General features: G+C 44.1%; 2 protein-coding genes across 4 annotated transcripts in view; one reads left to right on the forward strand and one right to left on the reverse strand.

Moving 5' to 3' along the window:
* The first annotated feature begins 995 nt into the window (after positions 1–995).
* Positions 996–22,609, forward strand: Hexb (hexosaminidase subunit beta). Of its 2 annotated transcripts, XM_052159934.1 has the most exons (14): positions 999–1,338; positions 4,862–5,007; positions 6,711–6,776; positions 8,651–8,697; positions 9,146–9,256; positions 12,655–12,756; positions 14,824–14,953; positions 16,671–16,851; positions 17,599–17,685; positions 19,405–19,477; positions 20,933–21,107; positions 21,880–21,970; positions 22,118–22,222; positions 22,439–22,609. In XM_052159934.1, the coding sequence occupies exons 1-14, from the start codon at positions 1,103–1,105 to the stop codon at positions 22,503–22,505; spliced, it is 1,617 nt and encodes a 538-aa protein (XP_052015894.1). In that variant the 5' UTR covers positions 999–1,102; the 3' UTR covers positions 22,506–22,609. The 2 variants fall into 2 exon arrangements, with proteins under 2 accessions (XP_052015895.1, XP_052015894.1); XM_052159935.1 differs by lacking the exon at positions 21,880–21,970 and having other exon boundaries at positions 996–1,338.
* Positions 21,201–23,865, reverse strand: part of Gfm2 (GTP dependent ribosome recycling factor mitochondrial 2) — a 36,427-nt gene continuing 33,762 nt past the window's right edge. For both annotated transcript variants that reach the window (XM_052159931.1, XM_052159932.1), the window contains one exon: positions 21,201–23,689. In XM_052159931.1, the coding sequence (XP_052015891.1) occupies positions 23,552–23,689 (138 nt within the window). In that variant the 3' untranslated portion in view covers positions 21,201–23,551. The remainder of the gene's footprint in view (positions 23,690–23,865) is intronic.

A 23,865-nucleotide genomic window follows, 5' to 3' on the forward strand; every position in this document is an offset into this window, starting at 1 on the left:
GCATGCCTGGTGCCCTCAGAGGCCAGAAGGGTGGAGGATTCCCTGGAGTTAATGGCAGTTGTGAGCCACCAAATGGGGGCTGGAAATTGATCCCCGGTTCTATGGAAGAACAGAGTTCTTTTTTGTTTGTTTGTTTGTTTGTTTATTTTTCGAGACAGGGTTTCTTTGTATAGTCCTGGCTGTCCTGGAACTCACTTTGTAGACCAGGCTGGCCTCGAACTCAGAAATCCACCTGCCTCTGCCTCCCAAGTGCTGGGATTAAAGGCGTGTGTGGCTGGCAAGATCAGAGTTCTTAACTGCTGAGCCGTCTTCTAGCATCGATTTATTACGTTTCCTTCCCACTAGTCCTCCTGTGATTAGACATACTGTAATCTTTGATGCGCGTTCGCTCTAATAGTTTTTTTCTTTGTTGTTGTTGTTTTTTGTTTTTTTCGAGACAGGGTTTCTCTGTATAGCCCTGGCTGTCCTGAAGTCTCTGTAGACCAGGCTGGCCTCGAACTCAGAAATCCGCCTGCCTCTGCCTCCCAAGTGCGGGCATTAAAGGCGTGCGCCACCACCGCCCGGCCGCTCTTATAGTTTTAAAGGTCTTTGGAAAAGTATACGTCGACATTGATCTCCACTACAGAAATATTCTCTTCGTATCACTTTAATATTAACGTGCTCCATCGCATCTGTCTCGAGTTTTAAATGCTCCCCCTATTTTTGTTTTTCCATGCATAAATTTTAACCTCACATTAGTTCCAAAGTCAACTCCAGGGAACTCTGACTCGGAGGTTTTATCAATCAGAGGCCACCGCCGTGTAGATTTCGTGGCAAAAACACCGCCTGGAGGGTGGAGGAAGAGACAGGTTCTGCCTGTCAGTGAACTGCGCGAACGGGTTCCTCAGGCACGACAGGCGAGAGCCACACACTGCGTCTCTGCTAGAGGGCGACCGCCTCCGCACCGAGTCAGTTCAATTTCCGGGCTAATCCCCGCTCGGAGGCGGAGCCCGGGCGCGGCTCGGTCATCTGACTCGGTGACCCCAGCACGGATGCTTTTTACCCTGCGACCCAGGCTAGAAGGTTGGTCGGAAGACTGCCCAGCCAGACTCCCGGAGCAGTCATGCCGCGGTCCCCGCGTCCCGCCCCAGGGCTGCTGCTGCTGCAGGCACTGATGGCGATGTTGTCGCTGGCCCCGGTGGCCCGGGCCGAGCTGCAACCCGCGCTATGGCCCTTCCCGCGCACGGTGCAGATGTTTCCGCGGCTGCTCTTCATCTCCGCGGAGAACTTCCAAATCGACCACGGCCCCAATTCCACCGCGGGCTCCTCCTGCTCGCTGCTGCAGGAGGCGTTTCGGCGGTGAGCAGCTCCATCCAGCGGGGAGGGGACCTAGGGCACAGAGACGGATCACCGGGCAACTTGAGTCTCACGGGACTGGAAGACCGCATGACTAGCTAGTCTAACTTTGCTCTAACCTTTGCAGATCAAAGCCCAAGGCTTGACCTGCTCCTGCGGCTTCCTTTGCGCCCTAGGTGCGCAGAGATCCTACTTAGCATGGGTTCAGATAACAGCTGAACCGGTGACTCTGCTGGAGTCAGTTTGTTGAACCTCAGAAAGGCAGTTGAGATGGCTCCAGAGATAGGAAGGGAACAAGGTCCTACCCTGCAGAGAGAAACGCCTCTGAGTGCATCCTTAGATACAGATCTTTTAAAGGTCCCAGGTATCCCCCAGTGTGGACTGTCGCTTCGACATCACAGAGCCTAAAACACCCACTCTTAACTTTGTTTTGCATTCCCTGATCAGCTGTTTGGTGTCCTGCAGGCAAAACCAAGTTATAGCTGTATGCACCAGATGTGGCAACAACTCATATCTTTAATCTCTTATAATTTTTTTCTTTAAGCGTATAAGAGCCTGCATGAATTTATGTATACCACATGTGTGGAGATACTTGCAGATGTCGAGGGCATGTAATTTTGGTGTGAGCCCCTAAAGCGGGGACTGAGAACCCGGGTCCTCTGTAAGAGCAGTAAGAATTCTACACCTCTGAGCCCTGGGTGGTGGTGGTGGTGGTGAGACCTTAAGTTGACACCTCCCCTTCCAAACTGTGTTCCATACCTAATGTTAGGCATTCAAATCTTAGTCTTTCCAAATGGCCTTTCAAGGGTCTCTTAGGTAACAGCTGCTTTTCTTCTTGTTTTACAACACTTGGCAATAGTTGCTCTGTCCTGTTCCTCTCTGATAGGTTCCCTAAAAACCCTTTCTTCGTTTATCACTTAACATTTTATAGTCCTGTCAAGCCGTGCCTCTCTGGGCACAGAATGCGGGCCGTTGGCAGGCAGGCACCCTTCCCCAGCACAGCTGGCCGTGCTAACTTTACTGGTTGCCGGATAGGTTGTATTTGGGAAGATGTTTGAACGTGCCACCCTCTGCCCTCTCAATGCGAGACCTGTGCGGGTGGGTCTGCCCCCCCCTGGAAACTGTAATTTGGTGTTAGCTGGGTAGCCTGTTTTCACTTCTTCTCTGTGACTGGTGCATACAGCTATCACTTGATTTTGCCCGCAGGACCCCAAACAGCTGATGGGGAATGCAAAACAAAGTTACGGGTGGGTGTGTTTTAGGCTCTGTGGCCCTGGAAACTTCTGTGGAAGAGACCCTGAGACTTCAGGATTCTCCACCACAGAAAGGCTAATTCTTTGCTTATAATTTGCACAACTAAGAGGATATTGTCATCCTATTTTGGAGGCCTGCTCTAAAAAGCCTTTGGAGTTGAATTGCTAATGGGTTGGAATGCTTTGTGGCCCACAGGTAGATTGGAAAAAGGACAGTTAAAGTGCCTGGCTGAGTTGGGACAATCTGGTCCCAGCCACTGGACTGAATAACTTGTGGGAACCGGTTGGCTTGCTTGCTTTAGCGCTGATGTCAAGCTGACTTTCCTTTTGCCTTGCTGTGTATGAGCTTAAGCAGGCACGAGGTACTTGTTCATGGATACAACGTTACAAAGGTTTGAGTCAGCTAGGAGGTAGTTTGAAAAACAGGCTTGCCATCTCAAAAATAAGCCCTGGTAATTGTTACCTGAAGGATTTGTCTAACTAATTTGTGACCGGTGTGGGAAGCAGCTAGTGATTGCACCTGGTGTTGTTTGGACGCTGCTTGTAAAAGATGGGCTAGCCCTGGAATGATCGGCTGAGCATTCTAGTCACTCTGGCAAGCATGGGAGGGTTGGAAGTCTCTGGAAATGCAGGGGAATTCAGGGAACCCCGGGTACTGAACAGTCACACAAGCTGTTCCAAGTTTAGCAGCTTCTGTCTTTTTTTTTTTTTTTTTTTTTTGGAGACAGATCTCGTTGTGTAGCGCTGGCTGGCCTCAAACTCATCATGTAGACCAGGATGACCTCAAATTCACAATAGCTTCTGTCTCCTAAATGGTGAAATTAAAAGGTCTGGACCACCTTGTTATAAAAGGTCTGGAACTCTTGTTATAAAAGGATAGCTTCATTTCTTTGGACCCTGGAAGTCTAGCTAGCTAGCACTTTTAAGATATCAGACCTCAGATCTTAAAAGCTAATTAGTGGTTCCTCCCAGCACTTACCCCCACCCAGTCCCTGCGCAGTGCTAGGAGGGCCTTGCTAACCAAAGCTGTACCGGGTGAGCTATGCCCCCCCCCATTTTAAAATTTTTTAAATTTTAAAAATATTCTTGCCAGACGTGGAGGTGCACGCCTGTAATCCCAGCACTTGGGAGGCAGAGGCAGGCGGATTTCTGAGTTCGAGGCCAGCCTGGTCTACAGAGTGAGTTCCAGGACAGCCAGGGCTACACAGAGAAACCCTGTCTCGAAAAAACAAAACAAAACAAAACAAAAAAATTCTTTTATAGCTGGGCGGTGGTGGTAAATGCCCTCAATCCCAGCACTTGGGAGGCAGGCAGATCTTTTAGTTAAAAGCCAGACTTCTCCACAGATGAGTTACAGCACAGGGCTACACAGGGAAACCTTGTCTTGAAAAACGAAAGACAATAACAACAAAAATTATGTGTATGGATGTTTTGACTGATTGTATCTATGTTCCATTTTGTGTACGATGCCTGTTAAGGCCGATCACAATTGGTTGTGAATTACTATGAGGATGCTGGGAATTGAACCCAGATCCTCTAGAAGAGCAGCCAGTGCTTTTAATAGATGAGCCATCTAAGTCCTAATTTTTAAAGTTTTCTTTCTTTCTTTTTCCGTCTTCTTTTTATTATTTATTTATTTATTTATTTTTGTTTGTTTGTTGTTGTTGTTTTGGGTTTTTGTTTTGTTTTGTTTTGTTTTTTGAGGCAGGGTTTCTGTATAGCCCTGGAATTCACTCTGTAGACCGAACTGGCTTCAAACTCAGAACCACCCACCTTTGCTTCCAGATCAAAGGCATTCACTACCACTACCCAGCTAAAGTTTTTAATTATGGTATATATATATATATATATATAGCTATAGTGACTTTAAAAATATTCATTTTTATGTATGGATGTTTGATATACGTGTATATCTGTGCCCCTTCTATATGCAGTGCCTGTGGATTGTGGAAGAGCTTTCAAAATTCCCATGTATGAATTTTACCCTCAGAAAGTTTGATTTCCGCCTTTAATCCCAGCACTTGCGAGGCAGAGGCAGGTGGATTTCTGAGTTTGAGGCCAGCCTGGTCTACAAAGTGAGTTCCAGGACAGCCAGGACTATACAGAGAAACCCTGTCTTGAAAAATCAAAAATGAAAGAAAAAATAGTTTCATCTGAAGGTGTGGACCTCGGAGTTTCCAGATTGAACTGGCAGAAGGTTTGAGAACTGACATCTATGTCCACTAGCATACACGTACTATTTGGTTCATTATTTAAATGGATTTCTCCCACAGATACTACAACTACATTTTTGGTTTCTACAAGAGACATTATGACCCTGATGATTTTCAAGATAGACCACAGTTACAGAAGCTTCTGGTCTCCATTAACCTCGAATCAGAGTGTTATTCCTTCCCTAGTTTGTCCTCAGATGAATCCTGTAAGTACCTATTATAAAATGCAGTCATTGTAGAGCATTTGTAAATTCAGTAATAAGTATGGAAGGAAGGAGAATTAACCTGTCATTTGCCACAGTCCTCAGAATTAACCACTGCCATTTCAGGTGTCCATACGTATGTTGTTTACTGAAGCAAATATTTTTCATGAGAACAAACATTAATATAAATGTTTAGTTAATATGATATATATATTTAATTAACATTTATTTAATTAATGTTTAATCAATATTATATACACACACATATATTCTGTAAGCAGTGCTCTGAAAAGGCTACTTCTTGAGGTGAGTTTTAGGAAATTTGCCAGCATCCCCCCAAATGTAAAATCCAGACCCCAAACCATGTATTAAAAAGAAAGACAAGGGAACCCTGAGAACTAGAAGTGAATCCATTTCTCCTTTAGAGAGGTAGCCACATATATCAAAGACATTTACTTGTAGTGAAGACTTAAACAAAATGAACTTGCGGTCCATTGGTAGAGGACTGGCTGAACAGACGGAAGTTTGCCAGACAGACTGCCAAACTGCTGAGGAAGGCCAAGGAAGGAAGTTGTATAGTGTAGAGGGAAACGTTCCATTTACACATCAACACACCAGAACTCGCAGGTAGGAGAAACTGTATTTTTTTTTTAATTACACAATTATGTATGTCAATGCCCAGGAAAAGAACTAATAAACAGAACTGGGTGGGCATCTCAAGTAATGACTGAGTACTATTTTAATTACTGGTATCTATGGGCACCTGTACCTCTCAGTGTCTGTACCTTCTGCGTGTGTCGTCCCCCCCCCCCATGCCCTACACCAGGCTGCACTAAGACCAAATTTACTGTGGGTCAAACCTAGGCACAGTATGATTCCAAAGATTAAAGGATAAGGCCCTTTTTGGCCCAGCCCAGCCAACTAGAACAACTAGAACACTATACTCTTGTGGGTATTTTTGTTTTGAAACAGTGTTCCTGCCGGGGCGGTGGTGGCACATGCCTGTAATCCCAGCACTCAGGATGCAGAGGCAGGTGGATTTCTGAGTTCGAGGTCAGCCTGGTCTACAGAGTGAGCTCCAGGACAGCCAGGGCTATACAGAGAAACCCTGTCTGGAAAAAGCCAAATCCAAAAAAAAAAAAAAGAAAAGAAAAGAAACAGTGTTCCTGTTTAGCCCAGGGTGTCTTTGAACCTATGATCCTCATGCCTTTACCTTCCAAGTGCTGGGATTACAGTCCCATTTCTCCCCTCCCTCCATGTCTGGTTGGAGTCCCATTCTTGATAGATAGGCATTTCTTGAGTGAGGTGAAGCTGACGGTGAAGGGAGCTAGAAAGCAAGACTTAGAACAGGTTTCAGATGGCATCAGGGGAAGGGGAAGTAGGTGGGATGAAAATAGAACAAGAGTAGAGTGATCTCTTCTCCTATTTTCTGGCCGTGGGGGAAGTGGAAAGTTTAAGTAAAGACTGAGTACTGAAGACTTTGCACTTCAGACCTGAGAAGGTGGGGAGGGGGTAGGGATGCCCAGGGTGAAGTGAGGCAGGGTCTCTGGGGCTCTGGCTGGGGCATTTTGAGTTGTAGGAATCTACATGAGGCATGCCGGAGGAGAGAGAGAAAAATATGTGTGAAAATACCAACAGTAAAAGTGTAGAGAATAGATCGTGCATCATTCTGGAATTGACAGATGTTCACTAACCTTATCCCACAGATTCTCTACGTGTACAAGAACCAGTAGCTCTCCTCAAGGCCAACAGAGTTTGGGGAGCATTACGGGGTAAGTTCTGTGCAGTTTCATTGTCTCTATAGTGGAATATTATAGGTCGCTTTGTAAGTCAAGCACAGCCAAACTGTGAAAAACTAGCTTGAGCACTTAGGTTCCTTCAGCCAAAAGCTGCCCCAAGCTGAGCCCTGGAGATGTTTGTCTTACCTGAGTGAGTCCCAGGGCCAGAGGCCAGGCAGCTGAGCCTTTCAAGCCAGGCCCTGCCCTCATCCTCTCAGAGTTGAACTGCCCCCTCAGAAACACAAAGCCTTCAGTACTCAGGGTTTTTTGTTTGTTTGGTGTTTGGGGGAGGGTTGGTGGCTGGTTATTTTAAGGCAGGGTTTCTCTCTGTAGTCCTGGCTGGCTTCAAACTCCGAGAATCCACTTGCCTCTGCCTCCCGGCCAAGCCACCACTGCCAGGTACTCGCCTTTCTTATTTACTCGTCTTATTTACCTTGTCAGACCTTTTCAAGCACTCTTGGTTAGGTGTTTATTCAGAGCATCTGACACTTTATACCCTGCGGGTTAAGAGGAATCATATGATAGAGGGGCAGGCTACTGCACATGGTAGAAACACCTTTCCATAAAGGCATAGATAACGACAGCCAGTTGTAATGAACTAACTTCACTCCTATCCACTATGCCCAGGAGAGGCACAGAAGCACATCTCAAGAATATATTTTTGTTTTTGTTTTTGTTTTTGAAGAAACTGGGGTCACAGACTCTCATCTTGTTTTCTTGGAGTTTTCTCATAAGTGCTTACAGATCTCCTCCCATGACTCCATTCTTGGAGTGTGTTCCAATACTGGACTGTAACATTACAGAGCTGTCAGTAGCCCCAGTTAGTTCAGCTTTGGTTTGGGCTCAACCTATTCCTCCTTACCACCTTGAGAAGGAAGTATCCATCTTCTCCAACTTTCTATGCCTATGGATTTAGAAACGCCAGCAGGTGTATAGGAGCAGAAGGAAATGAAAATGTGCTGCATCCTCTTTCCCCAACCCAGACCTCCTGAATCATCAGAATCTGAAGCTGAGAAAGTTCCCTGGGTGATTCCCGAGAGAGTTTGAGAAACCCCTGCACAAGGAGATACCTGCTCACTCTAGAGACAGATGGTTTCAGTGAACCACATTCTAGGGCCTTGTTGCTTCTCACATTCGTGTCTTGGGACCTTGTTTGGACTGGCTATTCCTGGGGCCACATACTTGTGTCTGAGTGGAGCAAATGGAGTGAGGGCAGCCTTGTCAGGGAGGACTCACTGGGAGGACCGCCTGGAGGACTCACTGGGAGGACTTACTGTGCCTTAGAGCCACAAAACCGTGGCATCCATAGGATCAGGGTCATAGTTATCTTTTTTGTTTTTGTTTTTTGTTTTTTTTTTTTTTTGAAGCAGAGTTTCTCTGTGTAGCCCTGGGTGTCCTAGAGCTCACTCTATAGACCAGGTTGGCCTCGAACTCAGAGCTCTATCATCTGCCTCTGCCTCCCAAATGTTGGGATTAAAGTCAAGGGCCTCCACCAGTAAATCTAAGTACTTTCTGAAGTGCCCAGTACTTTAGCATAAACATTCTTTCTTTGACTGCCTTACATTTATTAGAGAGTTAATATTCCATCAAGTGGCTTTTGTGTTAAGCATATAAACAAAGTAGAGGGGATTGGCATGACGATATCAGGTGCATTTATTCACTGGATACTGGAGCCGTGGGATTGTTTATGTAAAGGGAACATTAGGGATTGCAGGAGTGCGACATTTTAGAAAGTGTGGGTGCAGTACTTGCTTTTTAAGCTATTTCTCCTATGGCTATGAATCTGTTTGGGCATTACTTTTATTCCCATTTTTTAATCTTGTAAATAACACAATGCCTTTTACTCCCCTGCCCCCCCCCCCCACTAGGTTTAGAGACGTTTAGCCAGTTGGTTTACCAAGACTCTTACGGGGCTGTAAGTATTCCTTTGTGTCTTGCTGAGGCTGGTTGGACAGGCACTGATGTTAGAATGTAGTGTACTGAACTATCCTTCTGAAAGTTTCTTTTCCCAATATAGTTTTTGGGGTTTTTTTTGTTTTTTTGTTTTTTTGTTTTTTGTTTTTTTGTTTTTGATTTTGTTTTGAGACAGGGTTTCTCTGTGTAGCCCTGGCTGTCCTGGAACTCACTCTGTAGACCAGGCTGGCCTCGAACTCAGAAATCAGCCTGCCTCTGCCTCCCAAGTGCTGGGATCAAAGGCGTGCGCCAACCCCCCACCTGCCAATATAGTTATCTTACCAAGTTCATGCACTTTTGGGTTCTATGTTTTCATGCAGTGCTGGTAGATGGTTGTAGTCTTTATTGACCTTGGGAAAAACATTTAAAAAAAATCATCAAAATTTTATTTCGTCTCATTGTTCTCATAGTTCACCATCAATGAATCCAGTATTGCTGATTATCCAAGATTCCCCCATAGAGGCATTTTAATTGATACATCCAGACACTACCTGCCCGTGAAGACAATTTTAAAAACTCTGGTAGGTTACTTTCTTTATGTTTCTTATGCTGTCCTAAAAGACAAGAAAGACTTGTTTTTCTTGTCCTAAATCTAAGCCCTGGGCCTCCTGGCTCCCTCCCTGATAACAGAGTGTCCCTATGTGAAATGGAGGAATACCTGAATGGATCTCCCTGGTGGTGTCATTGGATCATAGACAACATGAATTTGGCCAAGACTGCTAAGAGAATTTTTGTTTGCTTGTTTGCTTGTTTGAAGCCAGGATCTTGATTTGTAGCCTCGGCTGCCCCCAAGCCCCCTCCGCCGTGGGATCACCAACACGCACTGTTTGACCCATGTGCCTCCTCCCATTACCCAGATCCCAGCTCTAGACATAACCTGAAATAAATGGCTATAGTTTTTACGGTGACATAGAAAGGGTTCAAGGCGTGACTTTTTCCCTTTGGAGATATTCCAAAGAGTATGTGTTGCCCTGGGATGGAGGGATGGGAAGGTTGGTTATAACTACCTTTCCCTGGGGGCTTTTCAGTGGTTTGCCCCCACTACTACTTGCCAACTGACTTTGTAAGCTGCTTAAACTTTTTAGAAGACTACAAAGAACTTTCATATATTCTGCAATCGAGACTATATGAATATGTGAATAAAATCTATGGATATATGAATTTGAATCTTATGATTTAAATATTTTAAATATTTGCTCAATTTACTTAAAGCTTGTATTTGCCTGAATCTCCCTATTATAACATCTGATGGGCACCTGCAATGGGTTACTCAAATATTAGTTTGCATCTCCTATTAAAAGAAAAGAACGAATCTTAAAATAGTTTCCATGCAGTTATCAGGAGCAGGAAGCTGTGCCCTCTTTCTACCAGCGGTGCGGATCCCACGGCTGGCGGTGTGTCGCCATCTTGGGCCTGTGTTGAACTTCCTCATTCCATTTCCTCATTGACTTCCAGCCTGGGCTGTTATCTTTCCTCATTTTGAAGGATCGTGATATTTTAAAAGTCCCGTTACTTTTAGAACATGTCTTAGCTCATCTGTTTCCCACATGAGATCCTGTTTCCCCGGCAAGAATAAAGCAGAAGCGGACCTGTTCCTCAGACAGTATCAGTTGGCACGCCGTCTCACTACGGCTAACGTACACCCGAGTTGGCTGAGATGTCGTCTGCAATATTTCTCCATTGTCAAGTTAATTTTAGGGTATTTTGTGCTTTTAAGTACCCTGTGGGAGACATAGTGAGACTACGTCAAAATCCCCATAGCTCATACTCAGTGCTACCCACAGATGATCCTCGCTTAGTTAGAGGATTCTTGCTCTGACCAGTCACCAAGTGGTTGTTTCCCTGATTCCGTCACCTCTAGCATTTGGTTGTGGTAAATTATCTTTCCTGGGATGGCAGAGCATCCCTTTCCCACACGCATATACATTATTTTATCAGTCTAGATTATCATTTTGCTTGATGGATTGTAGTCTGTTGACACCTCTCTATAACTGTCAAATTGGTCCAATTGTGGCCATCAGGAGCCTGTTCATTTATACCTTTGAGATGCCTCCCCTTACTCTCTGAACTTTTAGAACCATGATCTCCTGGCTTATGATTCCCTGTCTCCGTCTAGACCAGGCTTTTTTAAAAAAGGAACTCTTTCAGTGGCCAATATTTCAAGTCCTGGACTTGGGCTGTGGGGCAAGGGGTAATTCCAACAAAGGTATGTCTTGACCTTACAGACAGCTAGGAAACATACCCATGTATGTGTTCAGTACACTTATGTGAACATAGATGTATACCTCTTTTCCTGTGTCTCTCTGTCTATATCATGTGCTGGTTTAATACAACCCAAGAGTCAGATCCAGTTGCTGCTGTGGGCCAGGAGAGACTGTGTTGACCCTTTGATCTCACTTCCAGTTAATCTGGAAGACTACTTTCTGTGGCTTTAAGAGATCCTACATACCTACACAATGACTGGTGTCCTCAAACCAGTTAATGGTGTCCACCTGGAAATAATATCAAATCCCAGAAGTTGAAGGCTCCCCAAGGCTACCCTAAGAAGAACCTATGCTTGTAATATACGTCTACAAATCAGGGTTCCCATAACCCCCAGTCAAGTTCAGTTAATTTCCCTGAGTGGCTGCCAGAACTTAGAGACACGCCTATCAGTTTATTATGAAGGACACTGTAAGGGCTGCAGGTGAGGAAGTCCTTTGGGTTGGGGTTTGGAGAGTGGACTCTTAGCCCTCTCTGGGCATGCTACTCTCCAGGAACCTCCTGTGTCCAGGGATATAGAAGCCAGGAATTTGTCCTTTGGGGTATGCGAGCCTTCACTGCATAGACATGGCACAATAGGAAATGTGACTGGACAGAACAGGTCTGCACAAAGCCCAGAAGTCCTGCAGCTTCCACACCCTCCCTCAGTGCAGCACCCCTCCCCTGGGGTACAGGACAGGTCCCTCTGGAATAAGTAGGCTCTCAGATGAGATAGGTCAGAGAATTTCATTAGGTCAGCTCCAAGACAGAAACCTGAGGCAAGACTGGTTTCTATGACCAGCCTTGAGGATGAGAAGCTCTAATTTCTACACCCTGCATTGGGAGGGATTTAGGAACTAAAACCCCAGCAACATTATGACAACATCACAGTCTTTGCATGTAAATTTCACTGTCCTGCCCATGTGCAGTTGCTACCACTGCTTTACAGCTTGCAGAATGGAGTGGTTACAATAGAAACCCGGCCTGAAAGCTGAGATGCTTATTATCTGGCCCTTTATGTCAAGTTTACAACCCTCTGGTCTGTATTTAAAATTATGAGTTTATGGTAGTTTATATTACCCAATTAGCACATACATTGCTACTACTTATTTCTACTTATTTGTAACTTCCTTGTAAGTTTTCTGCCAATAAAAACCCTGTCATCTCAAAGTCCCCCAACTGCATCAGCCAAGTCCCTTCCCCCAGGATAAAGAAGGGATGCTTTTCATCTGTATCCTCCGCTAGGTTTTTTCTAGACATTTGCTTGGCCTGTATTGAGCCTATAATGCATTTCACCTCCCAGGGTTATCACCTTTCATATACATGAAAATTGTAAGCTTTATATTTACATAAATGCCTTGTTTCTCCTGTGCCCTCTTTCCTAAGATAATCTCAGCCTCTTCAGCCCCCAAACTAATGATCAGTTCATAAACTTGCTCTCCTATATAGCAATATCTCAACTTCCTGTATACAATGTATATGCTCTGGGGAGGGCTCTAATTAGAGATGTATCATGTAGACCACATATGAAGAAGCATTTATACTTTCTCTTCATTCTTTGCTAAAAGAAACAAACAAACAAAAAAGCAGAACCGATTGGAAGCAATTCCATTGTAGACAGATGCAGTATGTACTGTATTCTTCTGTGGCATATAATGTTCCCCATGTTTGCTTGCAGGATGCCATGGCTTTTAATAAGTTTAATGTTCTTCACTGGCACATAGTGGACGACCAGTCTTTCCCTTATCAGAGTCTCACTTTTCCCGAGCTAAGCAATAAGGTGAGTAATTAATGTCATTGTCGTCTGTACACAAAGTCTTAAGCATGGCTTCACTAGAAGATCGGTGCTTCAGTGTTTTTTGTTGTTGTTGTTTTTGTTTTTTTAAAGATTTATTATTATATGTAAGTACACTGCAGTTGTCTTCAGACACCAGAAGAGGGCGTCAGATCTCTTTACAGATGGTTGTGAGCCACCATGTGGGTGCTGGGATTTGAATTCAGGACCTCTGGAAGAGCAGTCAGTGCTCCTACCTGCTGAGCCATCTCTCCAGCCCTGGTTTTTTTTTTTTTTTTTTTTTTTTTTTCTTTCAATAAATGAAACCAAAGTGTAACAGTTAGGTATTTGTGGTTTAAAATATTTTTTAGCTTTCTGCTTAGCATTTTTTTTCTATAAATCTTTTTGTAATTATTGTAAGTACTAAGTAATAAGATTAGTACTGTAAATGTTATTATAAACATAATCTCTGGGAGCAGTATACATAGTTCAAAATTAATGTAGAAGACCTAAGTAGTTCATGGATAACATTAATTAAAACATTCAGTTGCATAATAGGATATTTATTTTAAATAGCTTTGGAAACATGTAAATGGCCTTTTCTTTTCCCTAAAGACACACAAAAAGCAGGATACTTTAGAGATTTGTTTTGTTAAGCCAGGGTCTCAGGTCCAGTGTGGTGGTGCATGCCTTAGGGAGACAGAGGCAGTAAGTTCACGGCGGGCCTGGTCTACACAGTGGGTTCCAGGAAAGCCAGGACTACAGAGAGATCTCTCAATAAAAAAGAGCCAGTGTCTCCTCTTTCTCAGGCTAGCCTTGACCTTGCCTTGTAGCTGAGGATGACCTTCCAGGTGACCCCCTTGCTTCCTCCCGAGTGCTGTGATATCTGCTGTGTTCAGATGGACTCTTCTAGAGCAGTGGAGCTGGGGAGCACATCCTTGGGTTTAATCTCCCTGTACTAGAGAAAACCAGAGCTACGTGCCTTGTCAGGACTCCTGTCTTCTGGCCACAGTTCCAACTCTGATGACACATTTACTACAGGCTGAAGTGTTTGGCAGTGGGTCATTGATGCTTTTCTACTTTCATGTGCACTTTCAAACACAGAGGGATAGAACAGTTCCATTTGTTCAGTACCCAGGTCCAACAATCAGTCTGTGACAACTCTACACTTCCCACCACCTGTTATTTTGAGTGAAACCCCAGGTTTCTCTCACTTGTGCAGAAGCTTGGCTTTACCTAGACAGCCACCAATGCTTATATTTAACCAAGTGTTGTTTCCTTCCTTTAAAAAAAAAGCATTTTACTCATTTGCATTGGAATAGATAAAGTCCATGCGTTATGGATGCTAGCATGCTGCTAATTCTCTTTTCTTGTAAATGATTGTTATTGAAGAACCAATGAAAACCAGTGGAACGTGCTGTCCTTGTCTCTCCGTGCTGCTTGGTCTTGCTGGCTACATTCCACAGTATCAATTAACTATATTTTGACTTGGGGTTTAAAGGTCAAGGTGATTTCTACAACCAGAGTCTCTATTGTGAGATGAGTGACAAACTATATCTTTCCGTGGGCCGTTATTGTTATTTACAATCAGTATGGAACACTTCAAGTGACACAGAGAGACTGAGTTAATATTTAAACACAATTAAGTTACTTATTGTTTGGGGGGGATGGGTTTTTAGGTGATCGTTATTAAAGAGATTGAAAGAGAAAAATCTGTGTTTTGTAATAATGGGTGAGTAGTTTTTGACTCTAAACTTGACAATGACAGTGTTTTCCAAGGTTTCACTTTGGAGGCAAATAGTTCGCTTGTTTTGCTATTTCCACAAAGTTGTAAGTAAGAGTGGAAGTTCTTGAAGCAGGAGGCACTGAAAGTCCCAACAGTGAATCCTGAATTTGATGGGCAGAAATTCACACTGTTTCTATTGATTTCTATTCTGAAACCACAAATCATCCAGTGTTAGGTGGGACTGTTTAATACTTGGTGATAATAGAAAAACTGGCCAGCAAAGTCCAACAGAATGTTTAGTTTCCAGGACCAAATCCATCTTGCACATCTTAACTTGAATATTACAGGGAAGCTATTCTTTGTCTCATGTCTATACACCAAACGACGTCCACACGGTGCTGGAATATGCCCGGTTCCGAGGGATTCGAGTCATACCAGAATTTGATACCCCTGGTCATACACAGTCTTGGGGCAAAGGTAAGGAGTTTGTTTTACAGGTTGAAAAGGGGGCCTTTGTCTCTTAACAGTTAGGTAGTTTTGTTCTTAACTGTTGTTTGTGCAGTGGAAGCTCAAATGCTACAGATGGGGTGAAGTATTCTGTGTTCCTTAACAGTCACTGTCTAGATCCTGCCTCAAGTATCAAAGCTGAGTGAAGCAGAACGCCGGGTTATAAGTGGAACATGATGACGTCATTCCATTTTATTGAATGACATGCTCTGGGGGGGTAGTTCTGACAGAGGGAAGAGCACGAGGAAGGCATGCAGAGAGAGTATGAGTGGGAACAGTGTGGAACCAATTCTAGGTGCTACCATAGGTGGTGATGAAGAATGTGGGCTCTGGTGCCAGCCTGTTTGCGCACGTACGGCCTGCTTTTGTCATTTGTAGAGTCAATCTTGGGCAAGTTAACACTTCACCTCCAGTTTCCCCAGCTATAAAACAGGGCTAACATTTCTGAGCATCAAATGAACAATAGAAAGTGTACAGCTCGGGACCCAGCATTTATAATTGTTAAGCACATACTAATATCATGGTAGACATGGAAAACAATGGGAACTGAATTGGAAAGGCATCACTAAGGCTCCTGGGGACAGTAGTGGGCTTTGGCAGCAAGCCCTGGAAACCAGTGCAAGCCTGTGAGTAGAGAAGTGGTCCCACTCAGGAAAACCTTTGTGAAAGTTACAGATTGGAAAGACACAGGGTGTCTCACACTGGGAGGGTTAAACGGGCTTGAAAAGCAATGAGCAGAACCAGAGACATTCTGGAAACACATTCAGGTAACTCAGTAACCACCGACTCCAGGAGCTACAGAACTTGGCGAGGCCCACAGGCAGACCCGTGAATAGAGAAACTAGAGAATAAAAGTTTGGTTTTTGTTGTTGTTGTTGTTAGATCATATTGAAAGGCAGCTATGGGGCGGGAGAGATGGCTCAGCGGATAAGAGCACTGACTGCCCTTCCGAAGGTCCTGAGTTCAAATCCCAGCAACCACATGGTGGCTCCCAACCATCCGTAATGAGATCTGATGCCCTCTTCTGGTGCATCTGAAGACAGATACAGTGTGCTTAAATATAATAATAAAATCTTAAAAAAAAAAAAAAAGAAAGAAAGAAAGGCAGCTATGGTTTCTATTTGTAATGAGCAGAGAATATGAACTATGCACTGACACACTTAAGAAAAAGTTTGAGAGTCACTGATATATGAAGGGGATAAACCCTCAAAGTTTGCTAAAAGCAGTGAAGGGGACCTGAGGCAGCAGCTCTTGTCTTCCTGGGGAGAAACTAAGTGAATATTGTTAAATGTGGCTGTCTTCTGTCAAATTTCTATAATGTCAACAATATAATATCCAGATGCTCAAGGTTTACAATGTTCCCTGTTATAATATCAGAGTAGGTCATACTCAATAGAAACCATGCTTTGAATATTGACCTTTCCCAGGTTAATATTATGATTGAGTAGACATAGTCCTTAAGGGGCCCCAGGACCCATCACACACACAGATGTTACAATATGTTGTATAGTTGAGTTACACTTGTTAGTGTGTCAAATGCATTTTTGACTATTGATATTTTCACCTCGCTTAGGAGGTTTATTGGGATTCAACACCATTGTAAGGGGAGGACCATCTATAGCATAAAGATGTGAAATTTCAGATCTCTGTGATTAATATCCTTATAAATCTTTGCACTTTGTTCTAGGACAGAAAAACCTTCTAACTCCATGTTTCAATCAAAAAGTTAAAAGTCAAACGTTTGGGCCTGTAGACCCAACTCTAAACACAACATATGCATTCTTTGACACATTTTTCAAAGAAATCAGCAGAGTGTTTCCAGATCAGTTCATCCACTTGGGAGGAGATGAAGTGGAATTTCATTGTTGGTATGCTAACTCTAAACCTTTATTTTTTTCAGTTTTTGTTCTTAAAGTATCAATATACAGGATCTACATTAAAAAGGGATAATTTGGGATAAAAAAAAACCCCTCCTTGTAAGGATTTAATTATTAAAAAATGTGCATTTGAGAGTTGTAACGAGGTAAGGCTCAAGGAAAAAGAATCAAGTAGAAGCTGGGCCTGTTGGCTCATGCCTGTGTAACCAGGGTCAGAGGTAAGCGTGAGCTACAGAGCGAGACACTGACTCAAGAAAAAAAGAGTAAAAGTCTCTCTAACCAGCGCAGGTGGCACACAGTGACTGCCCACGCCCAGGAGGATGGATGTGCAGTATTGCAAGGTCCAGGTCAACCTGGACTGTAGCTCAGTGGTCTCAAAAGAACCTAAAAGGCTATGGAGGAGATCGGATTTCGTGGAAGGAGATCGATTGAGTAGGGACAGATTGTCAAATACGCGGTCTCAGCTTTGTGGGCCAGGGCGTTGGGGGGTTGGGGGGTTGGGGGGATGGGCACAGGAGGAAAGGGCCTGGGGTGGAGGGTTGGCCCGGGACAAAAGCCTTGGCTTTTTTTTTTTTTAAGTGGGAAATCATTTCTGGAAAAAATACTTTGTATTACAAGATCCAGACTCCCTTTGACTCTCCTACGGTTTGTATGACTGATGTTAGAGACGCATGCTGCTTCAAATAGTCAACAGGGCACGTCAAAATGTTTGTAACATTTCAGTCACTTTTATTTAAGGGCAACAAATCCAAACATCCAGAATTTCATGAAGAAAAAGGGCTTCGGCACTGATTTTAGAAGACTCGAATCCTTTTATATTAAAAAGTAAGTCACCTGGAAGCCCGCTCCTCATTGTGGCTTAGGTCTCTGCTCTACTCTCGTCTCCACCCCTTACAAAGTGGAGCCTCGAACACCCAGCAAAGGGGGCGGCGCTGTCCCCTCCTTTTACACTGGTGAGCATTTTGCAGTATCTATTGAAATAGGGAGAAGCCGTCTGTCCGTCCATCCATCCGCGTTTCCAAGACCTCAGCCCCGAGCCCTGGCTACCCTTGTCTTCTGCACTATCCGGGTGCTACGACTCATTCCGTCCTAGGTGACCTGAGCGTCTCTTTTGCTCCTTACCACAGCTGCACCTGCCGTGCCCCCCCCCCCCGCCCCTCCCCTTGGTGCTGAGTAGAACTGAAGGCAGCTGCAGCTACATTTCCAGCATTCCACAGCCAGGAAATGGTCTGCTAGGAATCAGCACATTTTTTTTCTATAGGAACCAGACCACTTGTAGGCATCATGCGCCATGTGGAGTCACAAATCTTAAAGGAAAAAAAAAAAAAAGGAAAGCTTTGCAGATTAAAAAACTCATTCTTAGCTTAGCCATAGAAAAGCTGGCTGCAAGCTGTGGTTTTCTCGACTCTACTCTGGAAGCGTCCATTTGGGACGCTCAGAGTTCACACTGTTCCTGTTACGCTTTTGTGTGATGCTGTTCTTTTCCCTTTCAAGTGTTTGTTATTGCCTAACTGTGAATCTGTGCCAGCTGACAGCTGAATGTTACTGATGTGACATAACAGACTAGGTGACAGTTTCCTTTCTTCCAAGAAACCTTTAGAAACCCAAGAGATTACTAGAGTTCTGTTGGGACAGTATATGTGTGTTTGAGAGCACTTCTCCCATTTCAGAGACCAGGGCTTCCAAAACATGAGCTATGTGAGTTGCTACCCAGTTTTATTTGGTTCTTCTATACCAGTGGTTCTCAACCTGTTGGTAGTGACCCCTTTAAGACCACTGCAAATACCAGATACTTATAACAATAGCAAAATTAGTTGTGAAGTAACAATAATAATAATTTATAGCTGCCGGTCCCCACACCATGAGGAACGTATAACAAGGGGCTGCAGCGTTAGGAAGGTTGAGAAGCACTGTGATATAAAGATGTGTCACAGACATAAGGAAGGAAGCTCAGTGCTGGGGCTGTTCACCCTGAGGTGTCCCCGGGGGACCTCTGTTCACGTGTGGCTCACACTGGGACAGTCTGCGCTTAATCAGAAGGAAGGGCACCTGCATCCAAGCAGAGTGAGTCTCTCTCAGTAGTGGCTATGGAGGCGACTGGAGACCTCTGCCACAGTGTTTAAAGAGGAAAACTATAAGACACAGGGAGGCTTACATGTGAGGAAGGCAGAAAAGTGGATCAAAACTTAAAAATAAGTTTTCTCTATAAGGGGGTGAGACATGTATCCTGAGCACGGAGTGCTAATTGGGTAACTCTTGTCTGTGGTGTTTTAAACCTGTGGTACTTTAAGGGAATTTACTTTGTGTGTGCAGTTTCAGTCTAATCAGCAAGACATAATCTCAAATTGTCTTGAGGTTGAAGAATTTTTTCTATCTTCCCTGTCCCCTTCCCCTTTTCCTACTTTTCTTTGCTGCCTCAACTACACAATGTAGGTGGTTCTATATAACCATATAATAATTAGATATGGTACCTTGCAACATTGCATGTTGTAGAAAACACACAGTTTTGTGATCCTAAATAACTGTCCACTTTTCCAATGTTAGGATTTTGGATATGATTACATCCTTAAAGAAGAGGTCCATTGTTTGGCAAGAAGTTTTCGATGATAAGGTGGAGGTAAGAACTGTGAGGACTGCATCTGGGCCTGGAGGGATGGCTCAGTGGTAGGGCTGTTTGCTGTGCCAGCCTGAGGACCTACCTGACTGTGGGCCCTAGCACCTGCTTTCAGTGTCGAATGTTCTGTCAGCAGTCAGGACAGATAGATGGAGGAGGGGCTGTTGAACTATTTGCTACTGAGAGATTCAAGGAGAGGAGTCATTACTTCAGTTATGCACCTCCTGGTGATCCTCCCAGGCTCCAACAGACAGTACCAGTGCAGTGGTCAGACAGAACTAAAACTCATCAGCCATTAGTCAGCCAAAGGGACTGAGGGAGATTCAAGGCAGAAACTAATCAGTATGCATCATATGTATAGATTGTCAAGAACAAACTTTTAAAAAGAGCTGACCATGGCCTAGTGTGTACCTCTAAGCCAAACACTGCCAGGCGCTGGGACTGGCTGGCCGACAGCATAGCTCCAGGTTCAGCGAGAACCTTTCTTTCTCCAGGTTATCAGGAGATCAGAGCAGGATGGCAACCCTACCCATGCACATGTACGCACACATTATGCTACGCAGACACAAAACTTCATCAGTACTAAAGACAACTCGTCGTTTCCTTCTCCCTTTTGTTTTAAAAAAATATATTTATTTATTATATGTAAGTACACTGTAGCTGTCTTCAGACACACCAGAGAGGACATCAGATCTCATTACAGATGGTTGTGAGCCAGCATGTGGTTGCTGAGATTTGAACTCAGGACCTTTGGAAGAGCAGTCAGTGCGCTCAACCACTTAGCCAGCTCTCCAGTCCTTCCTTCTCCCTTCTTTCTCCACCCCTGCTGTCTCACAAGTTGAAGTAATTTGAATTTAAGTTCCTTTTTGTTTTTAAGAGCAAAATACAACAAATGAGCTTTTTAAAAACAGTGTTAAAGTGGTTTTAAAATATGTAAAATCGGGGCTGGAGAGATGGCTCACAGGTGAAAGCACTGACTGCTCTTCCAGAGGTCCTGAGTTCAATTCCCAGCAACCACATGGTGGCTCACAACCATCTGTAATGGTATCTGATGCCCTCTTCTGGTGTGCAACATACACACAGGCAGAATGCTCTAGGTAAATCAATATACACTTTTAAGAAATATTTTTTTCTGACAGAATTATTTCTTACAAGCCCAGATGCCAGTGTTACCTCTCTAGGGGGCTGGTGACAGTCTCATTGTTCCAAGTTAAACATTGGAGTAGTATAAGGTGCAAATCTTACCCATCTCTGAAATATTAGCTATAGACAAAGTTAAATATCCAATTTTAAAGGTTAATTTGAATAGCACATGACACTGACTATTAGCAAAAAGAAAAACAGATGTATGATTTTCTAAGATCTTAAAAGTTTATATTTACCAATCATGATCCCATGACCCTATAAGACTATATTTACTGGACCTAATACTGTGATGGCAATCTGTACCTCTAATAGCTTCAGCCGGGCACAGTGGTTGAAGTGTGGAAGAATGAAAATTATTTGAGTGAGCTCCAACACGTCACAGCAGCTGGCTTCCCCGCCATCCTCTCTGCTCCGTGGTACTTAGACCTGATCAGCTACGGGCAGGACTGGAGGAACTACTACATAGCCGAGCCCCTGAGCTTTATCGGTAAGCAAAGCAAGCCCCTGACTGCTGCGTCTTCCCTGACTCCCACTCTCCCCGCCTGAATCCAGCCTGGACACTGCTCAACTATCCACTGTATATGTTCTTTGATTTTATTTAAAATGAAATGTTGGTATTATTATCTGAAATTCTGAAAGGAACAGTGTGTGGTCTGAATGACTACATACATAAGCAGCCCCTTGGCTCTGCCTCCTTGTTCATGGAGCTGCTCTCCTATCTTAGATGTCTGAGGGCGTTAACTCTGAAAGACAACCGTGTTGCACGTAACACCAAAGTACGGTTTCTGGTCCCTATATTAGCAATTCTATCTTACATAGCTTTTGTATTTCAGTCTTTAGAACATTATTATATGATTAAAAGTTTTAAAAATATCGATCCACTAGAACCTATGACTTTCTCTAGAAAGCATTTTGAGGATCAAAACATAATTTAAAAAAAGTAATTCTTAGATATTGTTTTTTGTTATGAAATACCAAGTACTATAAATCAAAGATAAGTATAGGGATAAGCCCATTAAAATGAAGCTATTATTCCAACTTGTATTTCCTGGCACAGCACTAACAGGAAATGCGGGAAGGGTTGAGCGCAGGAGCCTAGGAAGAGCACTTCTACCCTAAGCCCACCCCCTCTGTCTATCTTGTGGAATAGCACTGAGCCAGGGAGCCCTCAGGAGGGGGCGGGGCAGTACCGTAGGGTGACTACAAAGGAAACCAGGGTTGTACAGCTTAACCCCTCTCCCTTAACCATTGTAATACAGGTTCTGAGAAGCAGAAACAACTTGTTATGGGTGGAGAGGCTTGCCTATGGGGAGAATATGTGGATGCAACTAACCTTATTCCAAGATTGTGGTAAGGAACTGAGGGCCGGCTGGCGTGAAGGGCGTCTTGGCTTTTATCCTCCATGAGGCAGGAAAGCTCTTAAGGATCTCCTCATGTGGGTGACTTAAGGAAAAAGAAATCTAAACTGCTTTGGGAGCCACATATTTTAAATTTCAGGCCTCGGGCAAGCGCTGTCGGTGAGAGACTCTGGAGCCCTCAAACTATCACTGACCTAGGAAATGCCTACCGACGACTGGCAGTGCACCGCTGCAGAATGGTCAGGTGAGACACTTCCTTCCTGATTCAGGGCCTCTTACTGAAGCCCAGCCCTCAGTGTAACTAGCCCCTGTAAGATATATTTTAGTATAACTGCCATCTTAAAGGGGTTAATAGCTTAAATTAGAATGTTAGATCATTGCAAAAGGTGGGGGGAATTGCTAAGTGCCATGAGATGGGAGGCCAGGATCTAAAACACCTCTCTATGATGTCTGTCTACAGCCGTGGAATAGCTGCACAGCCTCTCTTTACTGGATATTGTAACTATGAGAATAAAATGGAAAAGTGACAGAAGTCTACAGCATTCCAGCTACAATCATGTTGATTCTGAAATCATGTAAATTAAGATTTGTTAGGCAGTTTTTTAAATAAACCATCTTTTTATTGACTAAATCTTTCTATACCTGAATCAAATGCTGAATACTGACATCTTTTATGTGAGCAGCTTAAAAAAAATAAAAGGAAAAGCTTTGCACCAGCACTCAGTACTCCAGAGGACTGCACTGCGTGGATATCTTCATCCCTGCAATGGTTTAAATGAGAACGTTGGACTAGAAAGAAGGCCCAAGTGTTTACGAGCACTTGCTACTCTTGCAGAGGCCCCGAGTTCAGTTCCTGGCTCTTCATAACCACACCATAATTCCAGTTCTAGAGGGATGTAACATCTATTTCTGACCTCCACAGCTATCCGGCATACAAGTAGGCAAAACACTCAAAGTGAAGAAGGAAAAAAAAAGGAAAAAAAAATGTTTAGACAAGGTATGTTCCCCACAGGCCCTGGATTCTGGACTCTTGTTCCCAGGGAGGGTGCTGTTTGGGGAGGTCTAGGCCGTGTAGCCGTGCCTGAGGAAGGTCATCACTAGGTGGACTTCCAGAGCCCATTGCCGGGGCCTCAGCTAGTCTACACTCTGCGTTGTGCTTGAGGTTAAAGAAGGGCTTTCTCAGCTTCCTGCTGAGAAAAGAAACCCTTTCTTTTTCTTTCTTTTCCAAGACAAGGTTTCTCTCTGTAGCCCTGGCTGTCCTGGAACTCACTCTGAAGACCAGGCTGGTCTCGAACTCAGAAATCTGCCTGCCTCTGCCTCCCAAGTGCTGGGATTAAAGATGTGCACCACCACAGTCCGGCTGACAAGAAACCCTTTTCTAAGCTGCCCAGGCCAGGGCCCAGCTGTGGTGCATTGATAGCAGAGTTCGCTCAACAGAATGGGAACAGCAGCTCCAAGGCCATTCTGCCATGTCTTGTCAGGCCGAAGCAGCCATTCACCAGCCAGTTAACAGAGCAGCATTCTTACTGAGAACAGAGCAGGCCAGTGCCCCAGCTTTCCTGTTTCCAAGGACCTACTGCACGTGGGCCAAACCACTTCTCTGGTTGAGTAGGGCACTTTGGTCTTGAGGACTCATGGCTTGATAAGTAGACAGTTCTAAGGCAAAAGTAGCTGAGCCCGATGTCAGGGTTCGAAGCACAGTTGAGTACCCCTAATGAGAAAATTTCAGTTTGTTACTGCATTTAATTTAAGCCTTACATTTCCTGTCGTAGATTATCTTTAGCCCACAAAAGAGAAGGTGGTGGTAAGTACCACCACCTCCAGGGAGAGGTTTTCAAAAAGAAAGAAAAGGGCCTGTCCTTCCTCCTCGTCTGTCAGTACCCTCAT

This window comes from Apodemus sylvaticus, chromosome 16 (assembly GCF_947179515.1).
Source record: "Apodemus sylvaticus chromosome 16, mApoSyl1.1, whole genome shotgun sequence".
Lineage (NCBI taxonomy): Eukaryota > Metazoa > Chordata > Mammalia > Rodentia > Muridae > Apodemus > Apodemus sylvaticus.